Source organism: Electrophorus electricus, chromosome 10 (genome assembly GCF_013358815.1).
Source record: "Electrophorus electricus isolate fEleEle1 chromosome 10, fEleEle1.pri, whole genome shotgun sequence".
Classification (NCBI taxonomy): domain Eukaryota; kingdom Metazoa; phylum Chordata; class Actinopteri; order Gymnotiformes; family Gymnotidae; genus Electrophorus; species Electrophorus electricus.
This window is the reverse complement of record NC_049544.1, coordinates 5,507,216-5,530,557: the sequence shown is the minus strand read 5'-3', so window position 1 is coordinate 5,530,557 and position 23,342 is coordinate 5,507,216. Positions and strand designations below refer to the sequence as shown.

The window sequence follows — 23,342 nt, the reverse complement described above, 5'->3', positions numbered from 1 at the left end:
AAACTGTGGTATCCACCAGCCTGAAGAGATGATTTACAATGTTTTAGATTCCTCTCTCCCTCACTAGGTAAGTGGACATATTTCTAGCCAGATAAACCAATGAATGACCTATAAACTGATAGTCTAGGCGGGAATGAGACAGAGGACACGTGACGGCTGCCTCGTGGACAAGCATGAGGGTGATGAGACCTCACCTTGAAGGTGACTTTACATTGGCAGATATTACTCTTGGCGTTCTTAATGGAGAGCTCCCCATAGTGCTCAATCCAACGCTGGCCGCTCATAATGTTATGTATGCACGACGTCACTTTGTTCCACTCATAGTGGTCGCCCAAGCTGTGGGAGAGAACACACACTACGTCTGAGCAGGGGAGTTTAATACACACTCATCATGGACTTCTTTTTGTACATGCACATCTACAGAAAATTGCCCATCTGTTGTATTCTACGTGTGCACTCAGTAGGTTTTTTTTTTTCTGCTAAGTAAGTACTTATAATGAAGTTGGCAGTGGGGTTTGCACACCTCAGTTCTGCGTGCTGTTTCAGTTCTAAGAAAAAAGACTCAAAAGTGAAAGTTATAAACGAAAGTCCTCAGCGGTGCGGGAAATGGAAAAACAAGAAAACCAGTTCTGCCTGGCACCAAGTACACCTACGTGTGGGAGACAGCTGTGAGACAAATACCGTGTGTCTGACCACTCACCCAGGGAGAACCACATGTGTGGTGCCAACAGGCACGATCTCCATGGATTTCCCCCAGAACTTATTCTTCCACCTCATATCTGCAGGCATCACACAAAAACCTGAGTCACACGGAAACAGGCCACACACACAGCTTCAGAGCTTACTGATCGCATCCTCCCAGAACCCACGTTTCACCTTGCCAGAAGATGAAGTTTTTAGAGTCCGCATGACATGCTGAGATTGGCGGGTGATGGCTGACCTGGTGAGACACAGAGAGAGTGAAAGCGGTTGGATAAAAGCAGAAAACAAACCAACTCGAATAAAAAAAAAAAAAGAAACTGTGTAACAAACAGGACCTGCTACCTGCTCCGCTATGAAGCGGAATCCTTTCTCTGGACGCTCGCACTCGTATGTCTCCCCCAGCAGAGGGTTGAAAGGCTTCCCTCCCGCTCGGTAATAACTGGCAGCATAGCCCGACACAGCGAATGTCGCGATGTACACCTACGTAACACAAAGAGAGCGGCAAGTTACGGGCAAAATTACACAGGCGATCCTCTGCCGCCCCAGCCGAGGGCCTCCGAGTCGGGCGAAACCGCTCGTCGGGTTCGGGAACCGCACAGCACCAGGGCACGGGCCCGCGGGTAGCTGGAGGGGATCAGATGCAGGACGCGATCTTCCTGGGGAGGAAAGTAAGCAGCGCAGGGCTTGTGCCCTCCTAACGGCTGCACTCTCCCACTTCCTGAAATGTGGAAACTCGAGGAGGCGAGGAAAAATCGGCCTGGCCGTAAAATTCATTATAAAGACACCCGAACTCATCGAGGCAGAAGGCAGTTCCATCTGTTCTTCACAAAGCCATTACAGATCACCTCTCCACCACTCCATTGGTCCTCCCACCGCTGTAATGAGTACTGGCAGTGATCTAATGCAGATCAATGGGAGAGAGTCTGTCTGGCTCTGAAAGCTCTTCCGATGTAGAGCTGGTACAGTACTGTGGGTTACACGTCACTCGGGACCAATCAGTGAACGCAGAGCAGCAAGTGGAACACTCCAAGTCCCCTTTAGTGCAAGTGACTAAATTGATTTAGGCCTCCGACATACAGCCAGTAAAACCTGGGACTGCTCTCTCGGTAATCTTTTCACTTTTTCTCGAGTTTGCCACGACTGACATGCATCGGTTTGTTCAAAAGAGCAGAATGAAAACAGCATAGCTATGACCGAATGTCTGATGTTCTCTTATAACCTGTGCAACTTGGGTAAAACCTCTGGTTTTAAAGGATTGCATCCTGTCTGAAGGAAGAAGCTTCGTTAGCACTTTTCCTCGTTACTGAGCTTCAAAGTCACAAGTTTAAGAGATTTCTGCTCCCATTCTTAGCTACTGCCAATAAGCTAAATGCTACCATAATGTTTGTTTTTTAATGTTTGAGGGTATGCCGAAAGAAAGCTAGACACTGAAAGTAGGCTATTACAGTAAATATTATTGGAACCATCTTTTAAATGAGCTACATAATTCCCAACATCTCCTCTTCCATTATCGCTGTGAATGTCAGTGGATTGACTAAACTGGAACTGGTCAATGCAAAACATTTGACTGTCATTGCGACACAGTCACGGTTGATGGCAGAAGCTCTCAGGTGAACTGTGATTGGGCATACTTTTAAAGGCACGGTTCCAGTAACAAGAAATCTGATAGGGTGTGACTAAGTGACGACATAAATCAAACATCCTGGACTCAATGGGGACAAGTCAGTTTGCACAATGGGAGAGATTGCTGAAGAAAGCTCATGTTACTGACATCATATAGCCATTGTCTTTTGTGATGTGGTCAAGTTCATGTAGCTACTGTATACTGCGTGAGCGTGTTTCCCCCGTATACTGCGTGAGCGTGTTTCCCCCGTATACTGCAGGGGAAAACTGGCCAACAAAATATAGGCCACAACAGGCTGCCAACTTCAGTTCTTCCTGGAATGTACTTCTTGTTATAGACCTTTCTCTCAGGTCACAATGAAGCCTTCCTCAATAACACACACAATGAGATGTTTAGCATTTGGCACAAGCGATGGAAAAAGGTTTTAATGAAATTGCTCAGATTCAGAAAAAGATGAGTAGTGATGCTCTCTTTTTTTTCCGTTCTTTCGTTCTTTCTCTCTTTCCCTACCACAGTGAAACACTGGGTTGGCTATAAAGCAAACAGTTTCTAAACAAGGTTCCCCTAAAGCTGCGGCTGTGACTGCAGTCATTTATAGAGCACTTAGTGCTCTGAGCTGCGAGCGGGACCGTGTGCTTCGCTCTCCGTCACTGGTCTCCATTTCCTGTGGCACTCTGACATAAGCAGTCATAAACAGACACCTCAGTACTTCAGGATACCATTCTTCATCATCTTATTCTGCTTTAGAAACACGGAAATTAACATACAGGTATTTACTGGCAAAATAAACTTTGTTTTAAAAGGTTTGCATATTTTTTTATAGTTCAAAAATGATCTTGCATTTCTGTTACTTTCTCTACCCCTTTGTTACACCCACTCACATATTAAAACAGGTGTGTGTGCATGTGCGTGCACGTGCTTGACATGTACCATGCGCTCAAACGGGTCCTGTGTGAGCGCAGCGCGGTCGAGCAGCTCGCTGTATTCCAGCTCCTCACACAGCCTCTGCAGCGTGTTGAGTGGCTCGTTCAGCTGCACCGGCATGGCTACCTTGGACAGGTCCTTGCCTATGTTGTTCTTCAGGATGTTCCACAGGCTGATGGTGCTCGCGCTGGGGCAGGGTGAGGGCAGCGTGGCGCGCCGCCGCCCCTGGGGGGCGCCGTTCTTGACGAGCCCTGAAAGCAGATGGAGGGTTCACCGGATCTGCGAGTCCTGCACCTGTTCTATGCTGCTGGATCCATTCTGTGCTACACGGGTCCAGAAAACTGTTGTTGAGGCACAAAAGAAATATGAACAGACGCCTCGAGTCAGGACCCGGCTCGTCTTTTGCGTCAGCCACGAGAAACGTACGGCTTGTTGGCTTTTATTTTAATATTAACTTTTGTATTAGTCTTAATTTAGGCCAAAAGGGCTGCAGATACGAAGAGACAGAAGACCTCCTACCGGTGAAATGCCCACCTGAGCAGACCCTCTGGTTCTGAACTTCATTGTTGAAGTTGTCCACGGAGGCATCGTCGCTGACATCGCTGATGTATGACTCGTCATCCGAAGGCTGGCAGGAGAGAGCAGACATCCTCGTTACCGCACTTGCTGTTACCCTAAATACAGCTCAGTCCCCCCCCCCCCCCTCATGGCAGGTCACCAGTGCGCCTGGAGATGAATGATGCCAATCCCCCCCCACACACACACACACACATTATGGTCGTGGGAGACTGGTGGAAGTATGTATGGTATGTGTGTGAGATGGAATTAGTGTGAGAGTATGAACAAAGGAGAGAGAGAAAGATATGAAATTATGAGAGACAGAGTGGGAGAGAGAGAGAGACAGAGTGAGGGGAGAGAGAGAGAGAGAGATAGAGAGATGGAGGGATTCTCCCAAGAGATGGTAGCTAACAAATTTGCACATGGTTCTTTGGAGGGGTATTTTTAGGCATAAGCAATTAGTTCCGTTTTCACATTATTTTTGCCACTGGAGCTGCCTAGGCAGATCTGTCCAAAGCAATAAATAAACAATGTATATGTAAAAAATAGAACCCAAGACAAAAATGAAAAGAGAGAGAGAGAGCGAGAGAGAGAGAGAGCGAGAGAGAGAGAGAGCGCTCTTTATCCTGAGAGAAAGATTTCCAGAGGCAGGTTATAATCCATTTTCAGACACATAGTTGTCTATAGCAACAGCTGTTTCAGTTTTTTAGTAGGACAGCTATACAGTCCACTTGACCGGACCCACCTGAATACAGAGCAGAATCCAGCCTACACACTACTGCAGCAATTACACATTTAATTGTACAAGTGACACACCTACAGCAGGGAAGCAACAGTGGACACAAGAACTGTTGGAGGCACAGAGAAACATGGTGTCAGGAGAATATGATAAGCTAACAAGGTGAAGAGACACTCACAGATGTGCACACTGCAGAATGAGACTGAGATAGTTGGACATAGCATGCAGACAGTGTGACAAGAGACCAAGAGTGTCCTCACTTCATTCTCAGAAGAACTGGCTGACACCAAGACCTCCTGTGCATCAAAGAACTCTGACATGGACTCCGTAATGGACGTCTGGCTGTCATCGGACGTTTGGTGGACAAGGGATCGGGCACAGTCCACAGACTCCTACATCCGGAGGGGAAAGTCATGTTTATGGGAATGTCAGATAGGAAATTCACATTGTGTGTGACTGGTAGATATTGATCTGTAGCACATTCGGTTACAATTCAAAACAGAATACTGAAAAATACTTAACAAGATGTTGCTTCAATCTAAACAAATTTTTAGTTAATAAAAATCAGTTAAAGTGACTTCGTCAAAAAGATGGTTACTTCTTTATAGATGAAACAGCCAAGCCCAATTAGCAAAGCGCTGACTCACGTAATGGCTTTTGACTTTAAACAGAGAGGGATGCCAAAGGCTGGGAGTACAAGCCAAGCTATCCGTGGAAAGCAAACTGTTGAGTCACGTGCTATTTTAGAAAGCTGTTGACAGTGTGAGCCCATAGGAAAGTACCAATACATTTTTATTCCTATATTTGAGCTGAGCAGCCTTTCACGCTACTGTACATTACTTACTTAATGTCTACAAACATCAAATTTATAATTCAATCTAACTCTATGACTCACTTTATGATCAGATTTAGTTCGCTGCTAGGAGAGACAGGGAAAGCATAACAAATCCAGGGCTTGGGGTTTAGCTGGGAGCAAATGTAAGGAGTTCAGTCTTATTTGTGCTTCACTGAAGAATCAGCCCAAGCCTTCCGTGTGGCTCCGCCATGAATACAGTGGTGATGTTGGTGAGGGTGGGGTGCTGTGATGGTGCAAATTCTCCCCACACCCACCTGTAGTGGGCCAGTGCTGACATTTTTAAAGACAGTGGCCTCTGAGATATGCGACTCTGTGTGTATTTTACAGAGGCGCTCTCTCAGATCAGAGTTCTGTGCTAGAGCCTGCAAAAGCAGAGGGCAACCAGCACACACACACACACACACACACACACACACACACACACACACACACACACACAGCTTGCATGCGGCACAGATAATTCTGGCTTTGCTCTTAAATCTTTCTGAACATTTTTATCAAAAAAGTGAATTCAGAAGTAATATAAGGAAATATAAACTAATTAAACAACAATCTCATTAAGCAATTTTTAATTGGACTGCAAATGTCAAACAACTCAGATACACAGCCTAAGCCCTGGTTAGCGCAGTGCCTGGCAGAAACGCAGAGGCAAGAACGAATCTAAAAATGCTAAGAATGTTACAAAGCAAATGCAGAGAAAAAAGCATGCAAGAAGATTAAATATAGTTGTGTGTGTGTGTGTGTGTGTGTGTGTGTGTGTGGGCCTTACGGAGGCCAGGGCACTCTTCAGACCCACGATCTGTGTGGAGGATGCAGAACTGGTCTCCTGCTCCAGCATCTGTCTCAGTCTGTCCTTCTCTGCTGTCAGGGAGCCCAGAGCGCTCTTCATGCTGCTGTGCACTGCAATCACAAAGTTCAAGTCCCTTCAGCTTTGCCCGCATGCGCACGAGGAAAAGCAGAGCTCGCCTTCTCATGCCAAGACAGCAAAAACCTCTCTGGCCGGGCGCACACTCAGGTTCTCAGTAGATAAGCATGGAAGACCCGCCTGCCCAGTACGACTTTAATCTCGCTCCAGTGGCTCAAGTGGCTGTATAAACATGTTCCGCTGCACACTATGCTTTTCCTGAACCGACAGCTGTTGCCCTCAGACGGCTCGGTCGACAGGCAGCAGGGACAAGCCCTCCGAGCGTCTGCACTGAGGGTGTCTGCCGCCATGCTGCTCATCTCAGAGTGTCTCACACTCGAAGGGGCTGACGGGCAAAGGAGTGGGACCTGTTTACATTCCTAATGGCTAATAATAATGACATTCCTAACTGTAGTAGAGGATGTGCAATGAACAGTTGTTACACATTACATGGCCCTCGCACAGTCTTCTCAGTTAAACTCTTCCTAGGCCTCTGGCTATGCCGGATTACCTGCAGATGGGGTGCAGTTAGCCGAAAGCTATAGCAGGAGAGACACTGTGTTATCTGAGAAACAGCACAGCTATGTGAGAATACTGCCAACGAGTGTTGGACAGGTGTCACTGCGCTTACGGTTGTTGGCAACGCGGCAGAAATCTTCTTGCAGTTTGGACACATCTATGGGAATGTCGAGGACCTCTGGATAGCTCTTCTCAATGGCCAGATCCTGGGAGGAAAGATTGGGATTGGAGGCATGGAGGCGGAAGGATCCGGAGGAGATGCAGCTGGGAACCTGAGACGGGATGCAAGAAACAGACAGAATCAGTTTTCACGGTTCATCCATTTCAGTGATGTGACTCCATGTGACAATTTGCTAATTTGCTGAATTTGTGCTACAACTAGGAACAGTTCAATTCAATGGAACCTCAGTTACCATCAGTTTATTTATCACTAAATCATCCATTCCTTTTAGAATTAAGAGGAACATGTTTAAAACACAAGTTACTTGCTTTCTAGTATTCAGCTTGGAATGAACATAGAGATCAAATCATCAGTTATCTTCTTCAGACAGATAGACAGATAAATAGATAGATATTTGAAATTGTAGTAATTGAAGTATACAGTTTCCAGTGTAATTGTGACTCTATATCCCAGAATTACCAGGAAATTATTAACTGGGTCAGCAGATCCTCAGAATATCACTCAAACTCACTAGTTACTCATCTTTTCAGCCTATAAAGACTCTGCTGTTTCACTTGGCCGATGTGGAAGTGCTAACTGAGCATTTCTAGTCTGCCTGTTGACCCATGTATCATCTTCTGTTCTGGCTTTTCTGAGTTCTGGTTTTGGAGTGTCTCTCTGGATTTGCCCTGCTGGTTTTTATATTTTGGAGAGTGTTTATTACTACAGCTCAGACACCCCATCTGCTGACTGTTTGTTTCTCGCCGCCGTCTACAGTTTTGAATATCTCTCTCTCTCTCTCTCTATCTCTATCTATATCTATATCTATATATATACACATTGAGGGTATGGACATCTGTGGGTATATGTTGTGAAGTCCTTTCAAAGTGCATAACCAATTCCCAAAGGCTCATTAATTGATTTAACAGTACTGCCAATTATTGCGGATACAGGCTATAGGAAAAACTCTCTTATGATTAAATATTGACCTTTTACCCTATATTCTAGTAAACTGGCCACTGATGATTGAGCGCCACTTTACTCTATAAATTAGTGTTTGGACCTCCCACAGAGAAATATAATTCTGACACATAACCTGAAATGACTTGACCTCTCTGTCAACATACCACCAGCCTGCCGTGTTAAGCTGGTACCTGTAGGGTGGCTTTGCTATCTTTCCCATAGTTTTTGGGACGCCATTTCCTTATAAGCCTTTTCTCTTTTTTAGGGCTGTCAAATGTTGATGCCTGCAGACAGAGAGACAAGACTTTGTTCTTGAAATGTTCCCTGACCTGTGGTATTATTTTCAGCATGATTCCACAAAAAGGCCTTCATTGGCTAAACTACAGGCTCCAAATTCTGCTACTCACAGAAATGGTTCTACTAATGCTAGCCAGCCATTTTGAGTGATAAGAGAGATGGATTCATTACAGTTGCAGAGGCTGCCGTTAGCAACAATTATGTGAAAATAATCGGATTTTGTCCAGCCAAACCCACTTTACCACTGTTTATTCATTTCTAATGAGGGAAGCATCCATGAGCTTCGTCCTGAGCCGTCTTTCTCAGCCTCCCTTTCTGGGAACATTACCAGCGCTGAAACGCTGTCGTAAAAGACGAGGGCACACCAATATTGGAGCGGCAGCGTCCTGCACACCTCTCACGTTCATTGGCTGAACCCAGTACCCTGTACCCAGAGGTGTGACGGGCCCGCGGGCCTTGTTTGAGGAACGCGCTGCTAACATAAAACACTGCAGCCGGAAGGGCGGCGTGACCTGCAGAGCATTGATGGCAGGCGCAGAGCAGGTACGGTGCAGGACCTCCATGCTTCTCAGCAGATGATTCAGCTCCAGCAACTGAGTCTCACACTCAGACAGCTCTGGGGGGGGGGGGGGAGAGAGAGAGAGAGAGAGAGAGAGAGAGAGAGAGATGGAGCGAGTAGGAGAAAAGCAATAGAAAGGATCAGAGCAACCATGGGTTGGCAAAAGCTGCAGATCTAACAACTCTGGAGACAGTCACAATAAAGTGTGTGAGTGAGAGCGTGCGTGTGTGTGTGTGTGTGTGTGTGTGGATACATATGTATGTATAAATGCACACCTTTGGAACACTTGTCGAAATCATCAGAGGACTGGAGCCAGGCAGCCACCTTGGCCTGGATGGGGAAGGAGTTGGGCGAGTGGAGGGAAGACTGCTTCATAAGAGACAGAGATGCATGCTGAACATGGAAACACACACACACACACACACACACACACACACACACACACATTATAAAACCTACTACTAACAAAAATGGACCCCCCCCCCAAAAGTGTTGTCTGTTGTCTTCAACATCTTAACCTTATAAGCCTGTGCATCATGGCATATTCTGAACTTGCCCCAGCACCAGCGGTGTATGAGGGCTGAGCTGGGTCACCTTTCTGGAAGTCTGGCTTTCAGCAAAGATGACGGGGGAGGACGGGGAGCAGTGGGGGCTGAAGAGAGCTTTCTCCTGGGGAAACATGGAAATCTCGTTCTGCCGGTACAGCCGGTGGTGACGCAGCTTGGAGACCCATTCGTCAAACAGCTCCTGAGACTTAATCTAGCGGTACGGGAAGACTGCACTCACTGCCCATGGTCAAGGTTTCATTAACAGGGTCTCAGCGGACCTTTACGTTACTGATACGCTCCACAGCCTCTACGTTACTACGCTTTCTTCTAGAAGATATTCTACAGGGCAAATCCTACACTTATCTATTTTGTACCAACACTCACCTGCTAGTTCATTTACCTTACAGGTGCACTTTATAAATGTAGAATCGCGAACTCTAACCCATCTGTTGCCATGCACAGTTTGTTAGCTCTTCTTCCACCTTCATTATTGGCCAGCTTCGGACCACCGGACCTCTGCAGACGTTGTCTATGTAGTGGACCCCTCTTAGCACTGCAGCGAAATAGCGGTTCAACTAACAGGAGTGCCAGGCACTGCAGTGCGGCTGGAGTCTGCATACAATGTCTCTGCTTGGCTGAGATGGATCTGCTGCCCAAAATATCCCATCAACAGCAGGCTTATGATCAGAAAGTGACCCCAAATAGAACGGTTGGAAAATGGCTAACAAACTAGGCATGGCCACAGATGGGCCAAAGCCTACAAGGTGCTTCTAATGAAGCTAGTCGTGAGTGTAGAATGCAATGTAGCAGTAACAGTCACTCAAATCTATCCTGCTGTCTGCCTACCATCATTTTTAACCTGTCATTTGCTATCTGGGCAGCTTCCAGGGTTATGTTTCATTATTTTTTTCACGGGCCTGTACACATGAGGTTGCTGTATGTTAGAAGAATCCCAGAACACTATGTTATATGTTTTATAACTAGAAAACACTGCCTTATATAACTATTCATTACATCATGATCACTGCTTAAAATTCACACTAAAGAAACAGGATACTTATTATCACAAATGATAGATGGAGACTCTTGAAGCCTCAGGAAAACCTCAGGTTTAGTCAGTCAATCTCCATGCATGCCTTCTCTGTACTGGGGTCAGTTTTCCCAAGACCTAATAGGTATTTACCTTCAAGTGATAGATGTTTTCCTCTGCATCCAGATCAATGCACTTGGTCTTGTTCTTAATGGCCATGACGGACAGGCCCACGTCGATGCAGCCATGCAGTTTGCCCTTCTCAATCTGTTAAATACAGCAGTCCCATGGAGCCACACCTGAGTGCAATATAACCAAACACCCTTCCAGACTAATGCAATGTCTGGGATACTCACTGAGGAAAATAGCTACAGGTAAAACAACCCCTTGTCTTACTTACACTAGTTGCAGCTACATTTTATTGGACACCACGAGGACTTGTAAAGATTTCATTCACTTTGCGCTTAGAATGACAGGCCGTTTTTCCATTAATCAGCACCCCCACCAAGAAAAATAAATACAGTGTAGATTTAGAAATTTGTTGAATTAATCGCTCTGCACAACTCTAGCCACCGTCTCAAAGCCTGTTAAGCCTCGTGGATGAAATTGGGACCTTCACATTTGCCACGGGAGTCAAAAAGCCACAAAGAAAAAGCATTTAAGCCAAATAAACTATGCAGACGGAGGAGAATGGGGAGGAAGAGCGCAGGGAGTGAGCAAGTGAGGGAGTGATGAGGAAGTGAAGCAATGTGTGGGCGAGTGAGAGAAAGAAAGCGTGGGCTGCTGGGTGTGATATACAAGGAGAGTGACTCATGAGTGATGAGTGCCCTTTATACTCACGTCAGTTGAGCTCTTGGCATACTTCAGAATGCCCTTATCCAAGATAAAGTATCTCTGTAGCCCAGGTGAAACAGAGAGCATGAGAGAGAAATTGAGATGAGGGCAAATTCAGAGCTTAAATTATGCACTCTCTTAAGTTTGTACTGTACAGTGGAGGTATGAGAGGCTGCTTGTGTTTGCTTCTGACTTCTACCTCTGTGGAATTTCTTTGTTGGATTGCCAGCCTCTGAATAATCTTTCTGAATAAAATAAATTATTCTCCATCCTTTCCATCTCTCTACCTTTTTGTGTGTGTTGCATTACATCTCTCTAACAAACTCTCTCTCTCTCTCTTTTTGGATGGCTGCCCAAGACTAACTATTCATATTCTCTTTTCTTCTACGTGAGAAAGTGGAAATGTGTTGAAAATTTACTCTTTTTTTTTAGCAAAAGTGTAGAAACTAGATTCAACATTCATCCTTCACAGGGGCTACTGTCCTGCACTCATTAGAATTATTCAGCAGTAAACAGCAGTTCCACCAAAACTTGTTCAAGCCTATCTGGATATTTTTAGTTGTGAACTGAACCACATTCATATAGCAAGGTATCCAGTGGCCAGACCAGTACAATCAGCCAATTTAAACCAAATGGGATTTTACAGCCTGATTTCTAAATGTGGTCCAAGGCAGAATGCATCAGGGAGGTCAGTCTTCATGTTTAGCAGTCACTTGTGATCAGCTAACACGTCAGACACAGCCACAGACATTATGAGCTGTGCAACATGTGAAATGGCTCCTGCAGATAGGGAGAAAAGTAGCGGCGAAGCGTGTGTGTGTGTGTGTGTGTGTGTGTGTGTGTGTGTGTGTGTGCGCGCGCCGTGTGTGTGTGTGTGTGTGTGCGTGTGCCGTGTGTATGTGTGTGTGCGTGCGTGTGCCGTGTGTGTGTGCCGTGAGTGTGTACATGTGTGTGTCGTGTGTGTGTGCGTGTGCCGTGTGTGCGTGTGTGTGTGCGTGTGCCGTGTGTATGTGTGTGTGTGCGTGTGCCGTGTGTGTGTGCGTGTGCCGCGTGTGTGTGTGTGTGTGTGTGCGTGTGCCGCGCGCGCGTGTGTGTGTGTGCGCGTGTGTGTGTGTGTGAGTGCCTTGTGCCGTGTGCATGAATGTGTGAGCGGGCAGTGCAAGGGTCAATCAGTCAGCGAATGGTTCAGCTGGTTACATCTGCCTGTTCTAAGTGCCATTCTTCCAGTGCAGTTGTGCGGTCATGACACGGATAGTGGACATGCGGCACCACAGATCCATGTGTAAATATAAAGTCTGTGCAATATTTCAGAAATTATTCGAAAAAGTTAAAAACGTTCAGTGCAATATTCTGTTCCTTTATTTTAGATTTACATCTTTACATTATTTTTTAGATTTTAGTGCAATATTGTTTTAAATGCAGTATATTTTGTGTTTTTGTTTGTCCTAACTTGTTGCTTGTTTTTGATTTGCACTCATCAGTAGTAGCACTAATTTTGTTTTAGATTTTGTAAAATTACAGTAAAGGCATTCTATTCTATTCTATTCTATTCTTTATGTTGGAAGTGGCCTACGGCACCTGTGGGGTGTCTCTGGTACAAGCCCACCTTGTGCCATCCCTTCATGGGCCATTTCCTCTTCTTCAGCATGTAGCCTTCCTGCCTCTCAGGGTCCTGAATGTTTCCTCCACACCCACGTAACCCTTCCACGATCTCCCAGCTGTCCTGTATACACACACACACAAACACACTCCTGAGTTCACAAAAGTTTGCATAGGCACATACTGCCTCTTTCTCTCTCACACACATACATAAACACTCAAACACACATACATACAACTGTCTGTCTTATGTGGGAAATCAAATATAGCTGATAGAAAGTTCCATTTGTTGAATTCCGTACTTTAACCTCTTGTATTGTTTAGATTGAACACTGACTAGCTCACCAACACTGACAAGACGTTTCCTATAAGTACACTATGAATTGAAAGTTGGCCTAAATATTACACATGCATTTGATCTGTAATATTCACATATTCACATGGGTGTATATTATCAATTTGCCACAAATGACAGTGATTAACTGAGCGGCTAGGACTGCAGGGTAATGGAATAAATTGGAAATAAGAGAAAAAACTTTTTGCTATCTGAGCCTAAAACCCTTTACTCTACAGGCACAACCTGTTGCACAAGAGAAGTGTTGTACTGGACAGAAAAAATCTTAGAAGTTTTGCAAAAGAATTCAGGAATTCAGAAAGGTACCGGACAGAACAAAACAGGGACATTTTGCAGAAGAAGGCTTTATTGATCTTGTCATGTTTTCTTCAAAAGAAAAGCTTTCACTCGTCCAGAATATCTGGAGAAATATCTCCAAGGCTTTGGAGCTCAACATAGCACTGCCTTGGCAGCACAACTGTGGAACCAGGGCAGACAATAAAGTGCTTATTTGCTATATACAAACGTATGCACACGGTTCCCCATGCATTTATACTAGAGAACAAAGCTTATATCCACAGAGTGAACTGCTCTCAGTGCTCATACGGTAAAGCTCATTAACTAGGAGTCTTTTACACTGGATGTTCATTAAAAGATTGTAGAAAAGCAAAATCTGGATCCTTACTCTGAGAAGCACATACACAAACATGCACATGCACGCACACACCAATCCCCATACAACCCCCCCTCCCCACTCGCACGCTCACCTGACGGCTGTCATGTTTGGAGGAGGAGCTGCTATTGCTGCGAGACGGAGAGGAGATCTTCTGGGACATGCTGGAGCTCTTCTCCTCTGAGCTCGTCCCGCACGTCCACACGGACAGGATGGTCTTGGGGGTGGAGTTAGAGTGGGAAGAAAGCGGGGGCAGGGAGAGGAAGAGTGTGTCGGGAGACTCGTGGAGTTCACCTAGGCATCATGACACAGGGGCACTATGGAGAAGGAGAGGGATGAGAGAGGAAAAGCAGGGAATGGATCTCAGCAGGGAATGAATCACGGGGAATCACACATCACTAGTGTTCAGAATTAGCACCGTCAAAATCACAAAGCTTGTTTTGCAGTCAGCAAGGTCGACCCACGGGCGTTTCATGGACTCTCCCACTTTCACGCACGTTTCTGACCTATTTATTTAACATACAATATCAGGAACGCTCCCTGCCTGAGCTCTGACCGTTCCGCCCACGGCACATCCCGCCCATTTAGAGCGGCACAGCCACGGGCGCTCTCACGCGCTCTGTCGCGCTCACTTGCCTGCCCTACTGTGAGAGTTCATTTAAGAGAGCAGCAGCTTGCAACACACCGTCGCATCGCAGGGTTGGGTCAGAGGATGAGTCAGCCGAGCTACTCCCCCCTAACCTCATCTTCCTCCTCCATGCTGCTCCGCTCAGTCAGGCTGGTACAGCCGAGACACGAGCACCTTGACCCCTGGCAAGGAACGGAACAGAATGTGGGAAATAATTCCCGTGCTAAAAAGGCAATCTCATTTCTGCCCTTATCTCCTACACTGCCTGTACCACACTGTGAGAATGCTGCTCTGTTTAAGATAAAATATATACTGTTAAAAATTCATCTCCTAGGTTAAAAAGAGTGCATCTGAAAAGAGTGTAGACAGGGAGAGCAAACATTAAAATGCTCAGCTGCAGGTTCATTATTTGTATTTGATTTGATGGTTTTGTATAACATTGGGGATGCAAGAGATAATTATTGAATCATTGCAAATCAACATAACTCAAAGTTTTTATTTCCCACTACTGATTCCCTCATGAGTGATGTTAAACCAAACACTCAAGCTTCTAATATCAGCTGCGAGTAGTTTTGGTGGATAAGATTATTAATATTAGAGGTAAGATTCCATTACACATATATGCATGGAGGCTCTGCCCACTTTAACCAGGAAATATTGGATGCGTTTACTCCAGTCTCCTTGGACAAACTAACACTGCACAGTTCGTCTCTAGTGCCTATAGCATGTCCCCTGCCAATTTTCTTAAAAACATTTTGGTCCTCATCTTCTAGGAATTGTGAATCTTTCTCTCACTTCAGTGTGTGTTCCAGATTGCTTTAACAGTGTATATCCTCTTCTTAAGAAACCTGGCCTTGACTGTAATGATTGTAATGATTTTAGATCCATTTCCAAACATCCTTTTATTTAAAAGAATTGTTCAATTCAGAATTTTAGTATGGCTTGACCCCATCATAGCCTTTGTCACCGTGGATCATAGTAACTTGATAAACAGGCTTAGTTAAAGGGATGGTATTTAAGACACTGCTCTAAATTGGTTTTTATTTATTTAGCCAATGGTTTTCTTAAAAATAAGATGTCATTTGGGCAGATTTTTTCTGTGGGTTACTTCAGGTTTCAATTCTTAGTCCTATTTGATTTCATTTTAAATACTTTAAATACCTCCTCTTGGTGTTTTAATGTTTCCTTTTCTTTTTATGCAGATGATATGCAGCCGTAGTTCTCTGTTAAGTGGAGCAGAGTCGCCCATCTAACTGCGTGCTGCTATTGTAGCTATTATGGACCGGATAAAACAGAATTGGTTTTAGTTGGTTGTTGGCCCTGGCCATATTCCTAGGGATCTGCAGATAGCTCTTGGTTCAGTCACATAAAAAGTAATTCCTTTTTGTAGGAACCTTGGCACTGTTGTTGATTCTCAATTACAGTTTTTTAGTGAATATTAAGAAATTTGTCTGGCCTTTTTTCCAGCTAAGAAATATTGCTAGGATTATGTCTATTTTGTCTTTTCAGGACACAGAGAGGATTATTCATGCATTTGTCTAATCTTGTTTATTGCAATGTCTTATATACTTGCTTTAATCAAGCAGTTCTGGCACAGCTAGTTAGTCCAAAATGCAGCCATTCGAATGTTACCACCAGACACAGGGACCACATCAGCCAGTGAAGTTTAGGAGTGATTTTAAATTGCATATTCATAAGGCTTTTCATGATGAAGCGCCTAAATACATCTGTGAACTTTTCAACCCCACACAAGTTGCAGGTCACTGAAATCCTCCAACAAAAAGTATTAGACTGAAGTGTAAGGGGGGGGGGGGCTACCAAGCATTAATTTTGTTTCAATTTATTTTTAATTATTTTATTGTGAAACACTTTATAAAAATGCTATATAAATAAAGTTGATTGACTTATTTAATTTAGGTGATTTAAGGTTTGTCCTGAAAAAATATTTGCATATTGAGTGTTTACATATTCATATTCAGTAGAATGACGTATGGCTTCCCATATTATGTGTATAATGTCCTCAAGGGTTTAAACATGCTCTGAGCTATACACATCCACATAAGAGTAATTATGGAGTGTCACAGAACGCCCCCCTTCCCACTGATCATGTGGTACGGCCCACCAAGTGCAGCGGGAGCTCACTGCTGACTGTTCATCGCATCTTGTTTGCAACTGCACCACCCTTGTTAGCACACACCTGCACCTGGTTCTTTGTTTCGTTTATGTATGTATTTAAACGCCTGCTTGTGTGTGCTTATTTGTCAGCCGTTATTCGTGTTATTCGTATTCATGTACATGCTAGATGTTCATGTGCCTGGTAATGTTTGCGGTTTATGTTAGCTGTTTCTTGCTGATCGTGGTCATGGTGTATGGACTGTGAGTGCCATAGTGTTTCTCGATCTTGTCTTGTGGTAATAAATGTCTGTCTCCGTTGAGACAGGTCTGTGCATCCTGCTCCTTGCCCTGCTGCGCTCGGGCCATCACATGGAGTAGATCAAATATATCAGCAGCAGTATACGTGAAAGTAAACCGGGGGGAAACTTTTGTGTCTCTGGGTTTTGTGGGAAACTGAGTCCTCCAAAGATGTTTATTGGACAGATTTGACCTTTGTAAGCACATTTTATTTGTGAAGCAATGAATACAGCACCCTTAAAATAAACTCTGGCTGAGTCAAACTGTAAATTTTAGAAAGCAAAGCCCAGCTGTGAAAAGCAAAGCAGAACAGTTGGTTCCTGTATACTAATGTTCTGCCTAACCATTACTGTGCATGATTATGTACCCAGTTCCCCTGAGGTCTAATTACACAGCAGCATCTGATCAGTCATATGCATCTATTCACTTGAAATGAAACAATTCATAACCTGACTGAACTCAGGCCTAACGAATATGGCATTTGGACTTAACTCGACTGGAGATCTGGTCAAATACATCCATCCATCTCCATATTTGGGATTTTTTTTCTCCCCAATAGCATACAATAAAGCCCCCATGGAAGCACAACATGGCAGCATAGGATATGGGTGGGATCCTGGGAACCATGATTCTACTTGTATTTGCAATTACGATACCAAATCACTCAAACTTAATCATAAATGGCAAAATGTACAGAACTCTCTAGGCAGTAATTAATTTATTGATTCTCCTTCTATAAAGCAAAGCCAGTCTAAATAAGGTTTATGTTTGACATGTTTAATGTGCAGGCTTACTAACACTTTAAAAACCAGTGGAGTTCCTATTTTAGCATGAAATACTGAGTCATGCACTCAGCCAGGTGGACAGTGTCTAGCAAGGTTCCCTTTCTCGCCACCATGTGTCGGCAGGCTGCTTTCATTTGTGGTAAGCCAAGGCAGCCAAGCACGGAGGTGATTGTTTTAATTCCTCTCCAAGCAACAGCAGGCCCATGGCTTCCTAAAGCGCACACTGAGTTACCAGGGACCCGGCTAATTACGGCCCCAGCAGGAAGCTACAGAAAGCAGCGCCGGTGACTGGGCTTTTCCGCTACACTCCCGGTCGTGTCTAAATGACACTTACCGGTCTTAGACTCCCCTCCTCACCAAGAGCCTCTTCAGAAGTCTGCAGAAAGCAGCTGCCCCTTTGTGCCTCACCAATCATTTATTCATTCACTTTCCACTGATCACACCGTGCCACACACACACGCACGCACACACACACACACAGTGTGACGCACACTCTGCACACCACGCACATGTAACACTGGCAGGACATTTGTTTGATGTGTAAAAATTAAATCGGCGCAGAGTCATGTTTTGGGTGTTTGTGGGAAGGCAGTGAACTCCGGCATATGTACAGCTCTGAGCTGAATTTGAAGTGTTGTGGGAGAAAGATCATCACTAATAAACTAATAAAGGCATGTCGGCTGATGGGTGCTTTAACAGTGCTCACATTCAGAGCAACTGGAACTCTTAAATTTGAATGTGGCAAAATTATTAAGCCACCCAAGCATTAAATGTAATGCCTGAAATAGTTAGATTTTACTAATAGCCAAGGAGAATGAGAGATTTCTAAACCCAGGGCAAATATGACTCACCTCCAGGACCCCCAACGCAGACATGACAACAGAGCAACCACTCTCATCTTCCCCTGGGCACACAAATCCAGGCAAGTTGTATTTCTAAGAAAACATCATGAGGTCAAGAAAATAGGTGTCCATAAAAATGGACAGGAACGGCAATGTATGTCTACGTTAGAAGACAAAAATGAAGAAGCTTACAAAAGAATGCCGTACAGACACAGTGACCTCAGTCATTCAATCACAACCATGAAGAAAATCGCCCGGTTTCAGCCTACGTTTTGAATCTTATCCACATTCATCAAAACCTCGCCAGAACAAAGGCACTACATTTTCAACGGAAGCATCGAGGCTGCAAATGTCCTATTTCACTTTAAACTCTGCAAAGTGGAGGAAGCGATATCTGAAGAGGCCCCGCAGGTCAGCTCTCCACAGGCACCGTCACGCAGGCGTCCATGACCCCCTGACCCCCCCACCCCCACCCCACGGTGAACGCGACTGATGTAATTACGGGCTCAGGTAGGGTGAGTGACATCGTTTTTTACGTCTGCCGTTCTGTAATTCAATCTCCACGTCCGTCACAACTGGCAGGTAGGGCTCGTTTCTTTTGAAAGCAAAGCACCACGCGAACGATGCTAAAAATAACCAGCACAAAGCTCTGACCAAACAACAGTGAGAGCGGTTAGCTGGAGTAGCTAGAATGTTCCGGGAGATAAGTGGGACGTCACAAGGACTGTAAGGAGCCCAACTCAGCAACATCATGCAAACAACACATGAACCATCATGGTACTTCACAATAATAATTTACTTTACAACACCGAATAAAGCATGTAGAATTTTTTTTTGTAGTGCATAAAAATACTGATTGATAGAGCTATTGGAGTTATTCTAAAAATGATTATTTAAAAAATTGTCAAAAGCTGTTATTACCATTTGTCTATGTGAACCAAGCTAAATATAGCATAACAGCACAGTGTTAACATTGTTCCAGTACACTTGAGTATGGGCCATCCTCTACTGAGAAATGAAAGCAGGGCAATAACTGAGACCAAAGTGTAAAAGAAGGAAGAAAGCTTAACTCTGTGCACTGCTCACCATCCCATTCTCCCTCTAGTGCTACAGGTTGTGCACAAAAATCTGGATGAGCAGAGGGACGAAGTGGTGGCCCAGAGTAATTGCCCGTATCCCAGAGGACTGCTAATGGGGAAACAGACAAACCGGAGTCTGTGATGAGTAGAACGTGTGGTGGAGATCTGTCTCCTGCTTGCATAAGCAATGTGTTAACAGCAAACAGTGAATGAAACGCACACAGCAGCTGCAATCTGTTGACATAGCTGCTTATTGGCACTTTTTGGAAACATACGACGAAGCAGATTACAGGTGATAAAAGGCATTTTAGTTTCATGGCGCGTGCCGTTGGCACGTTGTAGGTCTAGTGTTTTGCTTCTGGAGCATCAGCAGAATGTCACACACATTGTCGATCAAGTTTGACTAGGCCTAATGAAATGCTGCACAGCTGGGAAACTGGGTCAAGCATTGCTACGTGAATGACTTAAACATAAACTGTTATAGGAGTGACACTCAAACAACCACAGCACTGTCCTGTTCATTGAACAGCAAGAGTCTTGTTGGCTGAACTTTTATATAAACACAAACAGTGGGTGCTTTTTCTGCCCAACATCTGAGCTCTGCTCTTCCGCTGCCTGCTCCCTCTCCAGCACAGCATTCCCTGTTGGTGCGTTTATCCAACGCCCTAAGCACACCCAGCCCACATGGTGAAACCCAGCCTTGTTACTGCCCATGACTGGACTGTTAGCTCGTTGCTGTTTTTTTTAAAAAGCGCATTTCCATCTCCACCTAATCGTTTGTTTGTGTGGTTCTCACCTCTCCGGGTTGTGGGCCAGCAACTTCCCACATCATGCAGGCTGGAGTTATGGATCCTTTCCCTGGATTGCCATAAACTGTACTACAGCTGTCTCCGTTTTTCCATGCATTAACTCTTCGGCTGTGAAATGCACAATATTTAGGACAAGCTTACACAGGGTGGTGTGCATGGGCAGAAAGCATCTCTGCTCCCTACAAATAAAGCCCGTGATCTTTGTGTTAGTACCACCTTGCGCTACCTACACTACTAGGTGAGCTACACTACACACAAACAGTAGAAGTGGTAGCTCAGTGGTTAAGGTACATGACTAGAAATCAGAAGGTTGTCAGTTCAAGCCCCACCACTACCAAGTCAGGCCCCTGAGCAAGGCCCTTAATTCTCAATTGCTCAAATTTTGTTCAGTCAGAATTGTGAGCTGCTTTGGATAAAACCATCAGCCAAAGTGATGTAATAGCTGCTATCTTTCTCATGAGGAGTTTACTGTCCATGTTCATTTAAGTCCTCTCAAATTCAATGTTGCCCATTTCAAATATAAATGATATCCCAATAATAGGCTAGTTAGTGAATCTTGCTAGAGCCATTTGTAATTTAATAGGAACAGACCTTTTGGCTATTCAGTAGCTGTTTGGCTTTAATTGATAAGCATGCGCGTTGTAAAGGTTATTAAATTATTAATGTGAGCTGTCTTTCATGTACAGGCTTAAGCATTACCCATCAGGCAACGCAGTTTTCTCAGTGTGCCTGGCCTTGATATGATCACTTTTATTAGTAGCGAAATTGCTGGTGATCTTCATGAAACATTATATCCTTCACATTATTATTGGTTTAGTAGGCTATTAAATTGTTCTATGAATTTATGGCACCAGCCAATGTTATTATTATTATTATTATTATTATTATTATTAACAATACATTTTATTTGTAACACACTTTCTTTCAAAGTGCTGCAAGGTAAAAGCATTCCTATAAAATAAAAAATCTAATATAAAACATAAAAATAGCAGCAATCAACCAAATAATTAGAAGTCATAAATACTGCTAAAAATAAATGTCTGAATCCTTTTTTAAACTCTTAAAATTGTCAATACAGTGATGCTGTGAAACCCCAAAGAGCAGTTTTTTTAGATTACATCATCAAACTGTGATATTTTAAAACCATAATAGGTGAAGATGTTGGTATGGGGGGGGGGGGGGGGGGTCCTGATGTGAGTGCAATCTCTTTTCTTGGTCACTAATGATGATACAGACAGAAACAGCTGTTCCCAGATCAGTGCTCATACTGAAGGGCCCTCAGCATCCGTTGGCCACTGGAGCTTCCCGACCGAGCCCCGGGTATGACTCACGGCTCTGTCCTCTGTCAATCACATCCTCCCGAGCACAAAGCTCGTGCCATAGCCGTGTTTACCAGGATGACAGTATTGGAGGGACAACAGCTATAGCTACCCTAGCCAGCGTGGCATGGACTGATCTCACAAACAACCCTGTCCTGAGGCATACAAATTATGCATCAAATGATAATGGATGGATAAAGTTAAGTTTTTACTCTTTATTGCAACTATGCCACAAAGATGCAATCGTGTAAACACCGAGGCCACGGAATGTGCATAACGGTGGGCATGATCAAGGTGGCCTGTTGGTGAGAAGAGAAGAGAGAGAATGAGAAGTGGAGAAGATGGGTGGATGAAATTTGGGAGCACAGACACTGTAGGCCCTCTTGAGATTAGCACTGAGTGATGACAATAACTCAGCAACCATGAATTCATTGGATCCAGAAAAATCTCTGGTGATCTGTAAAGGCTTATAGAGTGGAAAACGAGGCCATGAATACTTCTTGAGGCTGAAGACTGAAGATTATGTTTTAAGTTCTAAAATTCTCAGCCAAGAGTTTTTAGAACACTAATATAGACCAGGGCCAGTCGGGATGCGGCATTACAACTCTGCATCATTATGGGTCTACACCAGAAATGCATGTATAGTAACAAATATACAGATGTGCATTTTGGCACTGCAGTATAATATGACAAAAAAGCCACAATATAACTCATTCAGCAAACTTTATTCTGGGTGTGTTACATTCTGCAAAAACACTGTCAAGCCTCTGCAGTTTTCAGTGCTTTGCTGGCATATCAAATCAACTGCACATTAATGTGTTGCCTTTCCACACACACACACACACACACACACACACCTTTCAGAGTGTGGTAGGAAGGCAGTCCATGTTTTGCTGAAGACTTGCTCTGCCAGGTGTGCTACTGGTCACTCCGTTCAACTACATTCACTCCATTACAATTCACTGGGGGCTAGTCAAGGTTCCTTATGGTCTTTGATTCATTATGGTGCAGTGCTGATCTAGAGCAACTCAGATAGAGAATTTCTAATGGACTCCCAGACGTGGATGATGTACGATTTTTTTTAAAGAGTACATATTTCTGCCAAAGCACGACCACATGGTCTGATCAGTTTATAAGTATGTGTATGTGTGTGTATGTGTGTGTGTGTGTGTGGGGGGGGGGGGGGGTGTTATTTAGAAAGACAGCACATAAGACTAAATCTGCATATATGCTCTGTGCCTTATGTAATGGAGGTAACAGAGATGACATCTGTTGGTGAGATAGATCTGAATGGTGAGAAAGCTGATGAAATCTTTGGCATTCATCTCAGCATCTCCCTCCGGGTCATGAAAAGAAGGCTGTGTTGCTCACTGCTTCTCAATGAGACGGTTAAACAACTGCTTGAGAAAATGCAATCATAATTATCCATTGAAGAAACTCAGTTTTTTAGAGGCTTATACACACCCACATAATGTGTGAAATTCAATCACCATGTAGCAGGCGAGTGAGCCTTGGGGCACACCTTAACTAGAGCTGCAATAGATTACATTTCAGGCATTTGGTAGACACTCATACACAGTGACTTACATCTTCATCAGTAATACACGTTTGCTCACTGGAAGTTGATCACATGACCTTAGTGTTG

General features: G+C 44.3%; 1 protein-coding gene across 9 annotated transcripts in view; it reads right to left on the bottom strand.

Annotated features, from left to right (window-relative positions):
- Positions 1 to 23,342, bottom strand: part of osbpl3b (oxysterol binding protein-like 3b) — a 36,534-nt gene that overhangs the window by 5,092 nt on the left and 8,100 nt on the right. For 5 of the 9 annotated variants that reach the window (XM_035530625.1, XM_035530626.1, XM_035530627.1 and 2 more), the window contains 18 exons: positions 13,918 to 14,140; positions 12,824 to 12,940; positions 11,224 to 11,277; positions 10,537 to 10,650; positions 9,400 to 9,564; positions 9,081 to 9,198; positions 8,759 to 8,862; positions 8,141 to 8,233; positions 6,939 to 7,098; positions 6,173 to 6,303; positions 5,658 to 5,765; positions 4,808 to 4,939; positions 3,770 to 3,878; positions 3,257 to 3,501; positions 1,045 to 1,182; positions 877 to 940; positions 701 to 779; positions 195 to 336 (listed from right to left, as the gene is read on the bottom strand). In XM_035530625.1, coding sequence (XP_035386518.1) covers positions 195 to 336; positions 701 to 779; positions 877 to 940; positions 1,045 to 1,182; positions 3,257 to 3,501; positions 3,770 to 3,878; positions 4,808 to 4,939; positions 5,658 to 5,765; positions 6,173 to 6,303; positions 6,939 to 7,098; positions 8,141 to 8,233; positions 8,759 to 8,862; positions 9,081 to 9,198; positions 9,400 to 9,564; positions 10,537 to 10,650; positions 11,224 to 11,277; positions 12,824 to 12,940; positions 13,918 to 13,986 — 2,142 coding nt within the window. In that variant the 5' untranslated portion in view covers positions 13,987 to 14,140. The remainder of the gene's footprint in view (positions 1 to 194; positions 337 to 700; positions 780 to 876; positions 941 to 1,044; positions 1,183 to 3,256; positions 3,502 to 3,769; positions 3,879 to 4,807; positions 4,940 to 5,657; positions 5,766 to 6,172; positions 6,304 to 6,938; positions 7,099 to 8,140; positions 8,234 to 8,758; positions 8,863 to 9,080; positions 9,199 to 9,399; positions 9,565 to 10,536; positions 10,651 to 11,223; positions 11,278 to 12,823; positions 12,941 to 13,917; positions 14,141 to 23,342) is intronic. The other 4 variants (XM_026999992.2, XM_035530630.1, XM_035530631.1 and 1 more) reach the window with 4 other exon arrangements.